General features: G+C 50.6%; 1 protein-coding gene across 1 annotated transcript in view; it reads right to left on the bottom strand.

The window, feature by feature from the left end:
• Window positions 1-257: 257 nt before the first annotated feature.
• Window positions 258-18,627, bottom strand: part of XRN2 (5'-3' exoribonuclease 2) — a 32,405-nt gene continuing 14,035 nt past the window's right edge. Inside the window, exons 18-30 of the mRNA XM_082277216.1 lie at window positions 17,865-17,972; window positions 17,689-17,778; window positions 17,135-17,207; window positions 16,275-16,358; window positions 15,601-15,698; window positions 15,437-15,516; window positions 14,250-14,306; window positions 13,627-13,695; window positions 13,394-13,528; window positions 12,426-12,553; window positions 8,736-8,796; window positions 4,226-4,364; window positions 258-1,030 (exon numbers count right to left, since the gene is read on the bottom strand). Of these exons, the coding sequence (XP_082133342.1) occupies window positions 968-1,030; window positions 4,226-4,364; window positions 8,736-8,796; window positions 12,426-12,553; window positions 13,394-13,528; window positions 13,627-13,695; window positions 14,250-14,306; window positions 15,437-15,516; window positions 15,601-15,698; window positions 16,275-16,358; window positions 17,135-17,207; window positions 17,689-17,778; window positions 17,865-17,972 (1,185 nt within the window). The 3' untranslated portion in view covers window positions 258-967. The remainder of the gene's footprint in view (window positions 1,031-4,225; window positions 4,365-8,735; window positions 8,797-12,425; window positions 12,554-13,393; window positions 13,529-13,626; window positions 13,696-14,249; window positions 14,307-15,436; window positions 15,517-15,600; window positions 15,699-16,274; window positions 16,359-17,134; window positions 17,208-17,688; window positions 17,779-17,864; window positions 17,973-18,627) is intronic.

Genomic DNA, 18,627 nt, shown 5'->3' with positions numbered 1-18,627 from the left:
TCAGGGTGAGAGCGGGGCCGGGAACTTTACTGATTTACACAGTTCCTGGATTTAATGGAAAAAGTCCAAAGGGAAAGCTGACCTGGATGCTCTCCTCTTTTTTTTTTTTTTTTTTTTAAATACCAAATAATGATTTTAAGTGCTGGGGTAGAGGCTGGGTGGAATTATTTTCCAAGGAATCAAGAGGAATGTGTGCACGCAGGTAAAAGATAGGAACAGGCTCTGCAGGGGGTTGGAAATCAACCACGCGCCACCGCTCAGAATTTCAAAAGCCACTTTATAAAGCAAATAAAAATATTTACTGATTTGGTACACTCACACAGAAAACCCCTGGAAAGAGTGCTAAAAACGACTGGAACCTCTGCCCTTCGCAGCTAGTTTAAATTAGGTACCAAATAGACAAATCCATGGCCGCCGCCTGGTTATGCCACGACAAAACCCACGCCAGGAACAGGCATGCGTTGGAGAAGTTGAAATGTTTTACTTCAGAGTCCGAAAAACCCCTTCTCGGCGGGGAACTGAAGGAAGCGTCTGACAAGGAGCAGCAAGGGCCGTGCCTTTCAGCGCCGCCGGCTGCCTGCTGGGTCTGCCCCGGGAGTTCATAAAATCCCATTTCTGGGCATTCTTTCCAACTCCGGCTCTGTTTTCAGGCTCTTGTGTGCGGAGTAGAGGACGTCTGGAGCTCGGAGTGGCAGGCAGCGCTCGGCACAGCTTGGGTCCATGGTAGGGAGGACAAACACAGCGCTCCCACCTCGCCCCACGGCAGTCCGCTCTTTCCCGTCCCTCCCAAAAAATCATCCGTAAGAAATGGGCACATTTAAAACAGGCATCGGTTTAAAAACTACAGGGATGGCGCTCAACGACTTAGGTTTTTTTCCCCCCTCGCCCCACAAATAATAGAAAGAACAAAAGCAAAAAGATCCGGACGTTTTCCATGTTTTTTAAAAAAATACCCAGGAGGCAGGAGCTAATTCCAGCTGTACCTTCCTGCGGGAGGTGGGACCGGGTAGGGCCTCCCGGGGCCGTATGCCTGCAAACAAACAAACAAAAGCAAGCGTTTATTTTTGGGATTAGCAGCACAAGTAAACAAGTGGGGCGAGCTCGAGGCGCCACACGGAACGGGGACCAAACATCCTCCGCACGGAGGGGTGCCAGGGGCAGGGCTGAGCATCCCTCATCCGTCTGCGGAGCCTCCCGACAACACGGGCTGGGGCTGGAAGCCCTGGAGCAGAGAGGAGCTGCGCAGCAGCGGCTCCGGAGTCCCGAACAAATCCAGCCCCAGCCACCACCTGTGGCACCTCTGCTGCACTCTGTCTGCAGCAAAGGGACAAGTGCTGGAGCCGGGGACAGACAGCGCTACGTGGGGCAGCTCACGCTCAGTACTTTCACACAGAAGTGCTCCAAGGGAAAACCAAAGCTGCATTTGTTGCAGAAGCGGCGTTTTCCAGCGCTCCTTCGCTTCCATAAGAGGCCAAAGAGACCCAAATCCCACCTTGGAAACGGCTCCAAGTTAGCTGTGTATTTGCACTTTAATCCAGCCATTTGGTACATCAAGTATCCAGTGAAGAAATCCATTGGAAAATTTCAGAGCCCCCCCGCCCAAGCACGTAAAATGATTTCCAAACCTGGTGCATTGCAGAGACCAGCAAGTTAATTAAAGGTGGTGCACCAACACCAGCTACAGGCTTGGTTTGCTCTTTACTCGGGGTTTTTTTGGTGTGGAGGGAAAAAGGGGCTTCCTTTCCTTTCTTTTAAAGAGAAATCCACCTTTATCCAGCCTGCGGCAGCCGAGATAACCACAGAAACCACGGAGCTGGCCAGCTGACCTGCCAGGGAGCCTCCTGCAGCCTGGCCATGCAGGGAAGGTTTGTTTCCAGGTTTGGTTGCCCAGTTAAAAAAGGAAACAAGTTGGCTGCATATCCCTTAAAAAACCCTTCCACACCAGCAGCAGGGAAGGACAGAGCGGAGGCCTGCGAGAGCTCTGGACGCTCCGCTGTGTGTTGCTCCAGGCTGGGACACAACTGCCCAACACCTGCAGCAGCCCAGCAAGTTTATTCTTTGGTTCTCTGGGAGAGCTGGGAGGCAGCAAAGCCCTGCTCCCGGGGAGCCCCCCAGATCCATGGCAGCTGCATTAATTTTGTGAGCACTCTGCGGCAGCGCGTTTATTAACCTCTTTCAGACCATGTTCTGTATGCTGTAAAAAAAGAATTCAGAGGTGAAAGGGCCCAAAGATAATTATTTATGCTGCTACGTGTCACCACTTCCACTTGAATCCCTTTTCAAGGCTTTAAAGCTTTGAAATTTTCAGGCAGCAAGGCCGGATTCAGTGATTAGGCTGGCACCCTAAACCCTTTCAGGTACCTTCTCATTTCACTCCAGCCTGGAGGAAATGATGACATCTGAAAGTTCATTTAAAAATAACAACAACAGAGCACGGCAACGAAGATTTAAAATTAACAGGGAGATAACCAGCACAACTGCAAAGGGAATTTTTTTAGGGAAGCAGATTCACTGGAGCCAAAAGACTTGTCTTCGATTGTGAACTCTTCATGCAGGTGAACAAAAATAAAAGGGTTGTCACCCGTGGGTTTCAGTGCCTCCTGCACCCGCAGGTGGGTCCGGGCCACCACTGGGGCAATTCTGTTCTGGGCAAGCCCACAGCGTGCCCCAGGCTGTGGATATCCACAAGGCTCCTGGGCAGCTTTCCAAGCGTGAACTAACAGGGACACCCTCTCTGTGCCCCCAGGGCAAGCCCTGCGGGGAGACTGTTCCTGCTCGCCCTCACAATTCCAGCTGTTGGGCACCAGGATTTAAGGCTGGCAATGAACTGCTCTAAGCACAGATTCCTTTAGCAAGTGCACCCTGCCTGGGATGAAGGCAGAGCAGGGTGTGCCCCGGCAGACAGACTTTATCAAGTGTCCATTTCCCAGACTAATTAAACTCTGCCCAGGCTCCAGCGGCACAAAGATCCTCCCCCGATTTCTCCCCAGGAGCACGGCAGCCTGGATTAGTGCAATCAGGCATTTATTCCTCTGGCTCTGCGGTTTTGGGTGAACGTGTGCAGCACAAAATGAAAGATTTCTGAAATCTGACCCTATCAATGCACCTCACCCAACTTTAAAATGTATTTTAGAGCTCCACCGGTTGGGCCAAGGGTCAGGCCCCGTTATTTCCCTGTGATTGTAACCCACGTTGTTGAGCTCTGCCTGCAGCCAAAACCAGCGCCGGCAGGGTCTGTACTACTGGTGCTGCGCCATGTAACACATGGCTGGGTACCGGGCAGGCTGGGAGGAAGGAAATTCCAAGTAGGAGTGACTAAAAAGTGCCTTGTCCTGAGCTGAATCAGGCCCCAGCAGAAGGCACATTTCCAACGGTTTGTGCCTTCCTTTGCGGACAAAGGATGGGGCAATGGGGCTGGCACCATCCTCCTCCTCCCTGGTAACCCTCCCACAGTCCTGGCTTCCCCAAACAGCAGCAGAACTAGGAGTTCAACCTAGGTATCCGGAATTTATTTTAAATGAGCATTTAGCAGCGTGAGCACCCAGCAGTCTGGCACGACAGGATACACAATTTGTGTTTTACTGGCATCGCACCCCCGCAGAAACTCCCTAGGCAAAGTCACCTGCTGCTTTCCAGCTGCACTTTCACTCTGTGGCATTCTCACAAAATGCTGACCAAGTCACCTGTAATGTTGGATGAGGTTCTCCCCTCACGCTCGCTTGTTTCCTTTTTAACCACACAGAGCTATTTCCACGTGTTTATTCCTCTGGCTATGAAAATCCAACACTTGCATTAAGTACCTTTATCGGCTCAGAGGAAGCCAGTAAACACTTGAGGGGAGAAATCTGGGAAGCTGTAAGGATGCACATTTTGAACACACTGGGGAGAACCCCAGAGGTACAGTGGGCAGACTTCCTTGTGGGAAAGGAAGGCCGGTGGGAATACTTGCCTCAGGCTGCAGGAAGTGTGTGACCTGGGACCACGTTTGATGGGTGCTAATGAACACTGGTGGTGCAGTCCCGGCACGGGCCTTGCGCCAGGGGTACATCCAGAGGGGCTGGACAAGGCTGGGAAGTCCCCCATCCGTGTGTGTGGTGACACAGTGACACTAAAACCAGCCCAGGAGCGCCTTGCCATGCCACGCTCCCTTCTCCACAGCCACAGGAGAAGGAAGCCCTTCCTGGAAGGAGAACGCAGTGCACCCAGTGGGGCCCTGTTTTCCTACCTGTCTGCCCCTGTCCATGCGATCCTCGGGTCGCTGTGGGTATCCCATGGGTCCTAGCCCCTGGTACTGGGCCGGCTGGAACTGATTTGGGGATTGCAGCATGCGGTTCCAGGCAAGGAGAGGAGCGGCTCCGGCAGCCCTGTGCAAGGAAAGAAACACTGCAGTGTGAACGTGGCTCCTGGAGAGTCCCACAGCACAGACCCAGGCCGGGATCTGTCTCAGAGCCGAGCACGGACGGCCACGGGCCAGAGGGAAACCGGGAGCAGGGAGTATCTTCCCACATCCCCCTAAAGGCCGCTTTGCCGACCGCTTCTCCTTCATCACAGCTTGAAAGCTGCACCACCGCTGCACCGCACGCAGCAGAATTTTCCAATTCCCTGGAAGGCTTCCGTGCACCTTTTATCCCAGGGATGGATTTGCCGATCCCAAAGGCTCCCCAGCACCCCAGGAGTAAACATGTGCCACACACGGGAGCCGGGGGCTTTCTTCTCTGAACGCCCAGACTCTTTCTGGGAGTCCATTCTTCCCAGTTAATTGCAGGTTGCAAATGAATTCTTACGGCGAGCGTTCGGAATCTAGGGTAGGGGCCTTGGCTGCTTTTTCCCATCCATTATTCTGCTCAATATGTCAGGAGGTCTGATCGGGAAGAAACCTTTTCAAGTTCTATTGATGCCGTTTTCAATTGACCACGGTGACCTAGCAACATAAGCACTAATTGGCACGGGCTGACTGACATTTGGTGTACAGTTTATATGGGAACGCGGATCCGACATCCATTATGGCCCAGTTTGCCATCCTGGATCACCCACAGCAAGAAATGCTTTCATTTCCTTCGAGTGCCCCTTCCAACATGACAATTAGAAAGCAACAGGTAGAACATGTCCACTGCTGTTTGATTCAAAATATTTAGGGAAATGCTGCGGCCGTGACCTGGTTGTTACAGCTGAGCACGGGGGAGGGACAATTCCTTAAAGGATCCGGAGCAGGTGGGTCCTGCAGGACAATATGATGTTGTGAGGGAAAAAACACAGGGAGTGGAGACAGTTAATCTTTCCTGAGCCCTGCTGAAGAGGGACTCTGATGAGCAGAGCAGGGCCAGCCTGGAGGGATATGGGGACAGCAGAGAGCAGAGGCTCTGCATCCCAGATTTGGGATGGCGAGCCCTGCATTCCATGTTTACCTGCTGCACTGCACATCACTCTGTGCCTCTCCAGAGAGCCTCTGGCCAGCTGTGCTGGGTTTCAGCCCTGGAGACTCTCTCCCGAGGCAGCCAGACTCCCACCAAACACCCCGTCAGCGCAGGGAAGTGTCCCGGCTCTCCTGGCCAGGATTCCCAGCCAGCAGCACTACAGCGGGGCAAGCGGAGCTGTGAGAGCCGAGGGAGAGGTGCTGGGAGGGGAAGGCCTTTAAACACACGTCCCAGCAGCTGGAGCAGAGGCTGAGCTGGAATCAAGACGGGCGGGCGGACGATGAAATGGACGAAAACGGGCATTTTGGATGCGAAGGCATTGTGGTGCCACAGCACAGCCTGCAAAGACAGCCGCTCCACCTGGGCACGGCAGGACCTGCCCCGACTGCAGGAAGGCAGAAGGAACCCCTGCCAAACTCTGGAAACAAGTAACTCCTTTCCTGTTTGGGAAAGCACTTTCCCACCTGATCAAAATGGACGTGCACAAAGGCTAAGCGGTGACAGGGGGCTCCGTGCTCTGCTCTCCACTCCAGAAATGCACGACGTTCCCCAGACCCTCCCCAGAAGGGGCAATGCTGTAGTTACAGCTAAGAGCACTTCACGCTGAACACTCAAAATCGATCTCCCAAGTCCATACGTGGAATGAACTAAGCTCACACTTTGTTCATACTTGCTCCTTTTCATTAAGTGTTTTGAGTACTAACTTTTTTCCCCACATGATTCCTAGAAAACAGCTGAGTCTCCAGGAAAAACACACTGCTCAGCCATAAGGAAAACTACTGGGAATTACCTATATAACCCCAGCTCTGGGGCTTTCACTAACAATCATTCTGCCTCTACAACAAGTGCTGGTGATAAATATGACTGAGGGTCACAGGCCAGCACTTCCTCCACACCTGGAATGGGGAAGCTTGGCACAAATTTCATTTGACATTGATATTTATTTGGCACAGAGTTTTAAACTTTTAAAGTGCTGCTTAGTGAAAATTTGAGACATTTAACAAATCGAACACAACACCACTAATATCACTAACATCATTTGCTGTGAATCACCCTCAGGTGATTTAAATCACCACTGATTGGCGATTTAAACCACCCTCAGGTGGAGATCTGTACAAAAAAAGGAACTGTGCCACTTGGAACACCCCAGGAGCTCACACTGGCACAGTTACCCACAGAGTCAGGTAACTCACATTCAGCCAGGTCAGATAAATTCAGGAGAATTTACACAGAAGAACATTCCCATCTTTGTGCCTCAGCCACTTTGGACGTCTCCTCTATGAACAGGTTAAGCAAAAAGGTTTGCTTTACCAGATGACACGTTTCCACTGGCAAATCTCTCTCTGTAAACTCTGGACTGGCTCGAGAGCAGGAAAGGATCTCTGCAGCGCCCAGGAACGTCAGGACAGCGGGGAGGGACCTCAAAATTCACTTTCCCTGCTGCACACCAAGGTGCACCACTAGATTTAAAAGCAAGGAACCCTCCACAGGAGACGGGATTGGCTGGATTACAGAGAAGCAGCTTTACACTCCCAGCTGTTCCCCCCCTGGCCTGGGAAGGAAGAGCCGGTTTAGCCCCCGCTGCACCACTCCATCCCTGAAGCAGCACAAAGGCTCCGAGCCTTCCTGGCAGGGGGGACAGGGCTCCTTGCTTATCCCTCGCTGATGTGGTGAATCCGGGATATCCCAGTGCCCTGCCAAGCCCCTCCATCTGCCGGGGCTGGAGCAGGGCTGGCCTCTCCCTCAGTCAGTCCCTTCCCTGAGCAGAAATCCCTGGCTGCTCTGCCCCCGTGGTACCTACTGCTCCTGGAGCTGCAGCAGCAGGAGGGAGAGCAGCAGTTTGGGGAACCAGCAGCTCCTAGGGAACGAACGGGAAGCTCAAAATGCCTTCAACAGGTTCAGACGTTTTTTCCTGCACCAAGTGTCTCTGTGTTTAACCTTCTGCTTAAGTCTCTGCGCTTGCCTCTGTACAGAGGCTCAGCATCAGCTCTAAGCACATTTGATCTGCTCCCCAAATCCAAAACCTTCCAAGAACACGGCAAAACTACTTATCCTCAGTGCTGGCAGAGCTTTTCATAAACCCTCCACGGTGTAACAAAGAGAAGGCGGTGACAAGTGACAGACCTGCAGCAGTCCTTCACAAATAAAAGTATATAAATTGGCTTTAATTAAGGGGTGGGAGTGGCAACTCCCATGGTCCAAGCAATATTAAAGTTTGCATTATGAATGCATCTTGCCTTACAATATTCCACACGGATGAGGCACAGGACAAGGGAGCCAGGCTTACTTCAGTGGGGATCAAGATGGTTGCCATGGAAAGTGACTGTGGAGAGCTCGCTAAATTCCCCCAAAGCCCGTATTTTCAATGGCGAAACATTTGCAAATAAACCCAAGGGAGAAAGGCTGTGCCTCAGAGTAGAAACTTCTCTCCCTGCCTCCCTCCCTCCTCCATAACCATAAAAATAAATGTCATTATTCATGGCTGCCACAGGTAGCCCGGGTTTATTGAGCCCACCCCACCGAAGGACACACACAAGCCATCAATGAGGGGACGCATGTAAAACATCCCTGATTATCAAACCATGTCACATTCCTTCTATTCGATGGCACTTATTGGGCTGCAGATTCCATAATCCTTCCCCGAGTCCCTTCTGCATTTAATTCAGTTCAGCCTTAAGTAGTTAAAGAAACTGTTTTCAGTGGCAACTAATAACTACTGACCTACAGTGACACTGCCCTACAATGGGCTTGTCAGGCCTGAAAAACTTGTACCAAAGAAGCTGATTAGGACTTCAAGAGGTTTGTAGCAAGAATCAATGGCTGGTCTGTGCTAATGCTGCGGCTGCGGCACAGGAATGATAAAAGTGGAACACCATTAGTTATGCCTCATTAAGCTCCACAGCCCTCCTAAAAAGAAATTTGTTTAGCCTGTCCAAAATCTAATGCAGTTTTAAGCTCTCTGTGTTCAATTTCATAGTACCTCAAAAGCTTCAATAAGATAAAGGCCAAAGAACCAAGAACGGTACCAAAGCACCAACAGTAAAGTTAATTTTGAAGCCCGAGTTTTAATGGAAAGTGTTTTTCCCTTGTCTTTTTTAATACAAAGTACTCGAGCCTTTTAAAGGGTGAACACCACGGAGTGGGCTCTCAAAACATCAATAAATCACGGACATTAATTAACTCAAAAAAACTGCCGCGCAGCATCATTTCCACAATTTTAAACCACAATATTCCAAACAAAGGAGGGAAAACCAAACACTGGCAAGGCTGGCAGAGCCCAATCCACCCTCCCGGGCACGTTTCCCGTCCCTCCTGCCTTACCTTTGCGGCGTCTGCTGGAACAAGGGCGTGGGACCTCGCCAGGACTCCTGGGGTCGAAGATCTGGAGGGTGAAACGAGACGGCCAAATAAGAGAGAGCAAGAACAGCTCAAGAGCCGTGCCCCGCTCCTCTGCGTGCCCCAGAGCTGCTGTTGGGAAGCCAGAACAGGAGAGCTCAGACTGGACGTGCAAGCGCAAACACGCCCCAAGTCACGGCTTCCTGCTGCCGACTTGGACAGAGTCCTGCTGCCCGCCGAGAAAAGGCAACTTTTTCAGCTTTAGCACGTCCAATAAGCTTCATAATAGAGAATTACAAATTTTAATTGCCAGAGCTAGCGTTGGTTAGAGCTTAGATGCTGCCCAGGTGCCTCCTCTTGAATTTTTGAAGATGCAAAACCTTGTCTGTCACCCTAACAACTCCATTTAATATCTGTATCTCTCAGCAGTGCGTTCATCGGTACATTAAAAATATGCACCCAGCACTGTGTCACCCCTGGACAAGTGTTTGTGACCAACAACCATGTCAAAGCCAAAACACGGGCGGGCCGGTTTCCCTCTGACTGGGCTGAGTTATTCCGTAAAGGCAAGTAAAACAATGGCCAGAGCATGGAATAACGTCGGTGGTTCTGCCTTACTCACAGTTTAAGTAAGTACAGTTCTACTTAGGATGCAAAAGACAAAGAATTCATTAAAATGAAATATAAATACATTATCACCAGAGATAGTAAAGGTGCATTTAAAAGTTAACGTGGCCAGTGATAATACCCTAATAAAAACCTATTAATGATGTCTCAGATAATGGAATCAGACTGAATTAAGCCTTTCTGGGTAAAACCTTGGCCAGAGCCCCAGCGCTGGCGTGCGGGAGACCACCCACTCGTCCATTGTTTGTGCCACCCAAACCAGCCCTGCACAAAGGCGAGGCAGGACCAACATTGCTTTAACAGGGCCCGCAATTAAACGCTTGTTGTCCTTCTAAATAACCTGGTCAGCAAACAGGATAAAAGCAGCAGCTCCTCAATAGCACCCAGGCAGCCCCCAGCACTCGGGGCCAGCGTCAATCAAAAGCTCCAGTTTCACTGACACCTTTGATGGCTTTCAATGGCCTTCAAGTGTGACCTAATTCCAACAGCTGGTTCCAGCAGCTGGATAATGGCCGGCACACGGACACACTCTGTTTCTGATAATTTCCAAGTTTCACAGGCAGCAGCAGCATGGAAACACAGGCAGCACCCTGCTTCCAGACCCTCCCTCTCCATGCGAGCAAGGGCCCAGCTCTCCTGCTGTAACCACACCTTTCTGCAGCTCAGTTTAAGCGAGGCTTCATGGAAACATCATCAAAACATTTAAAGCCCCCTTATTACTATTCATTTGTGCGGCTCACAGAACAACCTTGGAGGGAGAGAGTCTGGAGCGGTGAATTGCACTTCAGAAAGGTACAAAGTGGGAGAAGGAATGACAATTAACATTTTCTTCAGGCTGCAAAACATAGGCATTTCCTAGAGCTATAAGGCCAAAGAAACTGCCTCCTCCAGCAGCTCCTCAAGCAACAATTTATCTAATCAGGGTGGCAATCAAAGAGGAGATTTCATGTTTACTGATTGCACTAATCAAAACCACTTTTCCAACGCAGCTAATTGACAAGTTTACTGCCTGCCACGCGAGTCATAAATCAGATGTCCTGTGCTGCAGGAGCCAAACCCGCCATTCCCAGAGCGCTGCCACCCCGCACTTGACTCCCCAAGTTATCAGCGCAGACAATTATTCATCAGCTGAAAATTGGCACGTCCAAAGCAAATCAGGGAGCACCGGAGAGGAACACCCCCAGCCGGCTCCCGAGGAGGAGGTGGCTCCTGGCCTGACCGTGTCGCCCTTCCGGAGGCTGATTTCACCGCAGCGTGCGTAGAAAAATACCACATGGCCCAGGGAAAGTTGCTCTGTGTCAGTGCCACTGAACGTGGGGGATTTTGACCACATCAGCTGTGGTTTTTCGGGGATGTGTGGGCTCCGGATGCTTCCCAGTCCAGCCACGCCACGACAGCGGCTCTCTGGCAACGGTACAGCTGATGAACACAACTCGGACACAGGAGACAACACCGTGCTATCCAAGAGGCCTTCCCGTTTCTTTTAACTTGATTTTCTAGCTGAAGGTGCCTGTGCTTTGATGGAGACACTTGGGGGCTGAACGGGGGGGACTGCAAAAGGCAACAGGCTGTCCTGCCAGACCTAGGAACACCTTTGGGGTCCAGGCAGAACGCTGTCAGGGGGAAACCGGCCCAAGTGCTTGTGAATTCCCAAACACACCTGCACAGGCAGACTGCTCCCACTCAGCAAGAGCCTCCCTGCAGCCAGGTTTGGGGAGTTGCTGACACTCCTCACCTTCACAGGCCTGCTGGGCACCAGACCCATGCAAACCGTAACCCAGGATGTGTTACGGTCTTGGGGCAGGTGAACATCCAAAAGGCTGATCCCAGCAGAAATCTGGGGCCGTGCCACCTGGAGGTGTTCTCCTAACATGGGTTTAAGCAGGTTTAGCTCTGCCTGGTAAAAGAGGAGCTGAGGCACATGTGGTTCACTTGGCACTGACAGTCCCAGGTGGGCTGGGCTGGGGCCTGACCCTTCCGCCGGGCAGCAGGATGGGTTTGGGGAATGGCTCTAGGGAGCTACGCAGCCCTCAGGCAGTTGGATCCATCCTCCTGATGGACATGAGCTGTCCTCAGCCTCAAATAATGAGGCACTGAAAGAATCTCCAAATTCTATGTCAAGCGCTGCCGTAATCAGTTGCAAAGATTTCACACGGCAGTCTGCGCAAATGAGAAGTTAATTAGAGTTTAAGTCCAGTCTCCTGGGACAGCTCGGCGTCTCAGCAGAAGAGGAGGAGGAACACAACCCAGTGCAGTGGCAGAGAGCACGTCTGCAGCGTGCAGCGCTGCAGTGTCCCTGCAAGCAGCGCGCCGGGAAGCGGCTCCGGGGAGCGCGGCCCTGTGCGGTGAAGGAGCCTCCGTGAGGCGGCTCCACCTGGCTCCTCTCCCTGCTGCTCCAGACAACAGCAGGACAGCAACCTCTGCCCTGTGGAAAAAGCAGCACAACGAGGAGGGAAGAAGAGCCCAACCAATTGCTCTGAGGTTTGCCAGGCACACCTGCAGAACACGGCTGCGGTGCTCTGGAGGGGAAGGAGGCGTGCGCCAAGGAAAGCCACCTGACAGTCTTCCGAGGCCACCAGATGGACTGGGGTTTCTCATCCACCAGCGGCTCCGAACCTCCTCAGTTTGAGCCAGACAATGGCACTGGGGGGCATTTGCCTGCAGAGTGCTGCCTGTTCAGCAGAAGGGGCTCAGGAGCCACGGGGGACGAGAGCTCGGGAAGCGCCTTGCGGGCAGGATCGGCTCCAGGGACATGGGACAGACAGAGCAGTTTGGAGCGTTTCCTACAGCGCACCAGGACTTGGCAGGAACAGCAGCATGGGGACTGCTGAGCTCCTCAAAACCTCCCCAAAACCACCCCAAAACCACATAAATACTCTCTTTTTGGAGATGAATTTGAAACTGCAGTGCCTGACTGGCGGTTCTGCCTTCCCATTCCCCACGTTCTCCTCTCCATGGCGTATTGAACCACAGATAAATAAGTGAAATACATTTAGATCACGTTTAGACCAACCCAGCTGTGAGAAGCAGGAAGCAGAGCCCACTTACTTGAGAGCAGTTTGGGGATCTGCTGCTGCCCGCCCATGAGGGGCCTGGCGTAGGGGCTGCCGTAAGCTCCAAGCGGCACGGCGTTGGGATACATGCCTGGCATGCCCCGGTCCCTCGGCATCGTGTGGCTGTCAGGGGAAGAAATGGCAAGGGAGCAGGTCAGGATGCCATGGTGATTCCATCTCCCAGCACAGCTGCCTCCCAGCCCATCCCACGGCCCAGGGATGCACCGGTGGATCGGGGCCCAGGCGCGTCCCGACACACACAGGCCTTGGGAGCTGCTCCCAGGGAAATGCTTGGGTTTCCAACGCCACAGCTGTGCCTTTTATTGTGACTGTGACATGCAAGAGGGTTCTCAAGTGCAGGCCCAGGACAGCCCTGCTTCTCCTTCCTAAAAGGAGGTGCTTTTCCTTCTTGCAGCTCCTCCAGAGGCATAAGATGAAGAAGGTATTTTCTCTTCCTAAGGAGACACTCCAGAGTCTAACTTTATTTGCCAGTATTACAGTCTCCTTTAAAACATTCCCTTCTCTGGCTCTGATAAATGCATGGCTCCTTGCACTCCCCAGTCTGGAAACCCATTTCATTTCTGAAGCTTCTTGGTTTTTAAAAGCATAAAAGACATTCCTGTCTTCATTAACAGTCTTAATTATCATTTGTGCACAATATCCTCATTGTACCCTCTAGGAAGTATTCATCAAACAAGCTTTAAAAACCTAAAACAGCAGGAAAGTGAGCTAGAAATATTTAGGAGGGGGGGAAAAAAATACCAAGAAGCAAGCAAGGCATTCCTGCAAAACCGTTCAGTTTTCAGCAATACTGACTTCAAATATCCCACCCTGAGGTGTCCAGCATGGAAAAACCAGCACCTAAGCTCGGACACTCCAGGCCCGTCCCTTTCCTGCTTGAATTTAAAAAGGAACAAGGAGGGCAGTTCCCCCAGCAAGGCAGCGGTCACCCCACAGCCTTACCCCAAGGTTCTGAACGCCGACTGGTCCAAGTGCACTGGTTTCCTGTCCCTGTTGAAGCCAAGCTGTGGCCTCCAAGGCCTGCCATCATTGTTGGTTTTTTCCCAGTCTCCTGGCTTCAGAACGGGAGCAGGTTTCCTTAACAATAACAACAGTTCCATGAGCACTCACCAGAGCAAACAGTCAGAGCAATAAATCAGACTGGAATGACTCGAAAGCTGGCAGCTGACACTTACTTTGCCCCAGGTAACACGGTAGCCTTGAAAACAAAGTCTTCAGCAAACTGTGGGTCTTTGAAGGAGATGCTAGAAGAAAGTATTTGAGGGTTAGGTTCACTGGATAACAAGGACAAAGTGAAACAGTAATCGCTGCTTTATCACCAGGAAAGCTAGAAGCAAACAGATGAGCAGAATAACCTCACTCTTCCAGCTGGAATTCATGGTTTCCAGGACCAAGAAAGAACGAGGCTACAAGGAAAGAGAGTAATGGCTCCCTGGAAAGTTCAGCCTAAGATGAAGAGCAGCATCCTGACTGCTCATATACCATCTCCAAAGACAGGGAGAAAAATCCTGGGGACAGAGAGGCAGGGAGAAGCACAGAACAATTCCAGCCTCCTGACAGTGGCAGATGGAACAGCTGAACCCTTCCTTTAACTCATCACTGCCAGTAACAACACCCCCATTTAGGACATCCTTCCTACAGCGTCCTGACACGGCACGACTCAGCATTTCTTACCGCCCCTGCACGGCCATTCTGCTTGAACCAAGCCGTGCCTCTGGAGATAAAAATGACACAGGTTTTCAGGGCTCTGAGTGCTGCATGCTGTGCACCCTCACATCAAAGCCCAGAGTTTACTGACCTGACTGCAGAGTTCTGCGTAAGGTCCCGCAGCATGGGAACAGGAGACTCCACCACCCTGACCAAGAGAAAAACCTCTGTCAGAACACCATGCAACGCATTTCTCACCATCTGCTGCTCTGCCAACTGAGCCTGCAAAACGCTTATTCCAAAGTTAACTCGCCCTTCCCCTAAACCAAGTGCTTCTGCAAGCACCGGAGCGACCGAGTCCTTGTTCCGTGATGCCGCTTGTTTCGCAGCTGCTGTGTGGGGATTCTCTAGGGTCTGTCTAGGGAAGGCAATGCCAGAAGAGGTTTCTTGTTCCTGTTCCCTCCAAGAACAACTCTGACTCGCTGGTATTCTTTCACAACCATGACAAGAACAGAGAAATGCCTATTAGTGGGACCTGGGGTACATTTTCTGTCCGACCAAGCCAGTGTTTGTGCACTTAACAAAAACGAGGCACTGAACAGCTGCTTGTGCCTCTGGGCACGGTCAGAGAAATGAGCGTGTGCCCTACAAGGTGAAGGTTACACTGATCGTTCCTCAAACTGGATGCATTCCCTAGAAAACTAAAAATATGGGTATTCTTCATACGTGCAGCTGGGAACAGCCCTGATTTTAGTGCTACAGCCTAAACTGACACCGACAAAATATATCTAAGCTATCACTACCTGGATTTTTCTCTCACGTAATGCAGGTTGTCATATAAAAAGCAGAGTTTTGGGGGTTTTAGGCAATGTGCACTAACGGGGAGTCACATCAGCCCACATGAGCATCCACACAAAAGCAGAGAAGCCAAAACATGAACAAGGCCACAGAGCACTACTACTTTTATTACCCAGGCCTTGTTTACCTCATTTAAACAATAACTAAACACCGAAAAATCTGCCTTCCACTGGCAAAACGACAAACAAAGACTCCTCAGCAAATAAACAAATGCACTGGCATGTTCAAAAGACATCTGGGGCTGCTTTAAAAGCCGAGTTGTGAGGTTAAAAGAATGGGATCGTAGGAGAGTTTCACTGTTTTGCTGGGGGTCTCCCCCATGCTGGAGGTAACACAGGCCTGCTGTGAACCCTCGGAACGACGCACACGGCCTCGGCAGGAGCTTTCATTCACCCCTCGTGGGCACACAAATATTTCTACGGCCCTAAGTGCGAGCCAGGTCCTTGAGCAGCAGGAACCCACCCCGAAGGCCACACTCACTGATCTGGGAGGACGGCGTTGTCGTTCAGCGTGAGCTTTCCCTGGATCCCGTGGCACAGCTCCGGCGGGATATCCACTGCCTGCGGAGAAGGGAGTTCTCCAGCTGAAGCACTTCACCACCCCTCCCACCTGACCATTTCCACCGAGCAACAAGTGCAACCCACCTCTGTGTTTTTGGTCTTGTACTGTTCCACAATGAAGTCACAGAGCGGATGGTGCTTCCCAACAAAGAGAACGTCACCGCCAAGGCTGTTCCTTCTGCCTGGAAAAATGATGGACATGGGGCAGGAGTTCAGAGGGAAGGAAAGAAGGAACACAGCAAACCAGCAACCACTGCCCTGGTGACACCTCCACAAAAGCAGAGTTTCACTGTGATTTAGGAGGAAGCCTTGAATACTCCTTGAGAGTATAGGAAAGACAATGTCTGCCCAGAGCGGGACGTGCCTGGTCACAAGGACAGCTGGCAGGCAGTAAAATAATAGGAATCTTGTGTTCAGTGGGGAAATGCTGAATTTAGAACAGAGGAACACTGCAGATACAGACAGAACTGACAAAACCCAGCCGCAAACCCCACACACCTCCCACAGTTTACCCCCAAGAACCAGATGTTATTTCTGCACACAGAGAAACAAACGCTGGCCTTTATAAGCTGAACCAGAGTTACAAAAGCAAATCCACTAAGGATCCCTCCAACTACCAGCAGCACCCATGAGGAAGAGTCCCAACCAAACATCGAGTGCACCTTGTTCATTTAGGGTGAAGTACATAGGTGGCAACGAAACACCCCAATGTTTTAACAAAACACCCCAATTCTTTAACAAAGCACCCCAATTCTTACTCTCTTCAGGAGTGAGGTCAGGGTACACTTCCTCCAGGGCAGCTCTGAGGCGCCGCTCGTCCACAAAGGGCAACAACGCCACACCTGGGAAAACCAAACCAGTGTTCTCTCATGCTTGTTGGAAAAACCCAGAAGAACCCCAAAACCAGACACCAGGGTGGCACACTCTGGTAGGTTTCCTGAGCCAAGAAACAGCTACAGCAGAGTGATTCTGATTCAAATTGCACTTTTGCTTCAGAAATCAGATCTTTCTGTGCCTTTATTCACAAAAAACCTGTTGCCCTCAAACTGAAAACCTAAAATTTTACCTGCAGTGTAAATGACAGCCAGCCAGAGAATCTGGCAGACCTTGAAAATTAACCTTCTCTAAAGAAAGGAAAAGCTGCATAAATGCTGTAGCTCTTTCTCCATTCTTCGTATGCTCCAAAGTATTTCTATATTCCCCAAAGTATTTTTGGCACAGTACTAATGAGCCACTGATTGAGCAGAACAAGATCCATTAATTAAATGCAAAGGAGACAAAAGACAATTACACACCGAGGCTCCTGAAAACAGAAGAATGATTAATCTAGTTCAGGACAAATTAACAAATCTAGAATAACTGCAGAAATTACCAATAATCATTGCCAAACTCCAAAACCAGGTACCGAACCGTAATTTGCTCTTCACGCTGATTTTTTTTTTTTTTTCCAAAATACACCTGCTGTAAAATGCTTGTCCCCACAACAAGTAACACAAGTTACCTTTGTGACTCGCTGCAGTGTTTTCTCACTGAGATGATTTTCCAATTTCTCTTCATTTTTAAAGGTTTTTAAGACTAATGTCTAAGAATTAAAAAAAAAAAAGAGCTGAAATTTCACCTTGCCAAGCGTACTTCTTCCCATTCAAATCGATAGCAAAATCTTCAGGGTAGAAGTCAATGATGCTTGATTCCTAGAGTTGAGAAAGCAAAAATCACCTTTAAAGCCAACTCTGGCACAGGTTCAGAATGTCACGTGGTGCCAAACACAAAGATCTCTGATAACAGAAACGTCTTTCATTAAGTGCCATCTAAGCCCAAAGCGAGGAGGACGGGCACTTGCGTTACTCAGAGATTTAAAATAAGGAATTAGGGAGGAGAGAATAATTAGGATAAGGAGGAGAGCTAATTAGGATAAGTTATGTGCTCCCCAACTAAGTTTTGGAAGGTTTCTGTGAGAAACGAGACCATCTGAAGTGTAAGAGAGCTGGGAAATGTCATCTGAATTCCAAGAAATCACTTCTAAGGATTTCTGAAGAACCACTGCCACCTACCAAACCCCTGCCCTCCCGGTCTGCAGCATTTTCTCTGCCTGAAGTGAGAAGCAGCAGGCCACGTTCACACCAGTGCAAGATGACCTGAGCTTCCAGACAGGAATACAAGATGGATTCTCACCGGGTCTGTCATGAGCTTCCTCCACGTCGGCGGCAGAAAATTCCCACTGGCGGCTGGGAACACCCCCATCAGCTGTTCAAGAGGCTTGAACTGTTGAAAGCAGACAAGCAGATGTGGGACACTTCTAACGGGAGGGTAAATCAGCAGTGAACGAAGGGATAAACCAAGAGCCCTACCGGTTTGGAGCCCTTCTCAAAGTCTGAGGGCATGTCTGCAATTCCCTCGAAGTCCGAGGCAAAGGGAGCGTAGTGGAAAGGGTAATACCAGTTCCAGGATGCACAGCCCTGGGGCAGGGAGGGGAGAAGACACAAAATCAGGCACAGCAGCAAATTCAAACCATGCAGGCCGGTCACCAAACATGACCAAAGGGCAGGGAGCAGTACTGTCCTGGCAGCACACAGCAAAATCCCGCTGCTAACCCGGGGCGGCGTGGGGAAGCAGAGACACCCAGCATCTGCCACAGGCTGAAAAGCATCCTGGTTCTAACTGGTGCTTCCCTCCCCAGGACCAGCACTAGCACACACTTGGAGCAGCACTCTGCTCTTCCCCTTCTGTTCTCCTGCCTTGAGCAGTGGGGAATACACAGCGTGTCCTCAGGAAGGAGAAAATCAAGCAAACTCAAAACACACCAGAACACCATGCACCTCGTAAAGGAAACGTGGCTCCAGGAGGTCTAAGTCAAGCTTTCACCTCCTCAGCTATTTTTCTTAGCAGCACCACTTGAAACAAAAGCCTACTACTATTCTGACTTCCAGTTCTGAACAATTAAATGTCAACGAGGCTCCTCCAGTGATATTTTTGGTACAAAATTACAGCGCCTATAATTATTCGCTGCAGTCCTTCAGACAGACTCCAAATGTTTCAAAAGCCAGGTGGATTGCTTTCATTCTTTTTTCCCCTTTTTTCTCCCCCCTCTCCAAACAGATGTTCCCACTAGTG

This window comes from Coloeus monedula (genome assembly GCF_965178545.1).
Source record: "Coloeus monedula genome assembly, chromosome: 2".
NCBI classification, from domain to species: domain Eukaryota; kingdom Metazoa; phylum Chordata; class Aves; order Passeriformes; family Corvidae; genus Coloeus; species Coloeus monedula.
Note: the sequence above shows the minus strand (reverse complement) of the source record. Positions and strands in the feature narration are given on the sequence as shown.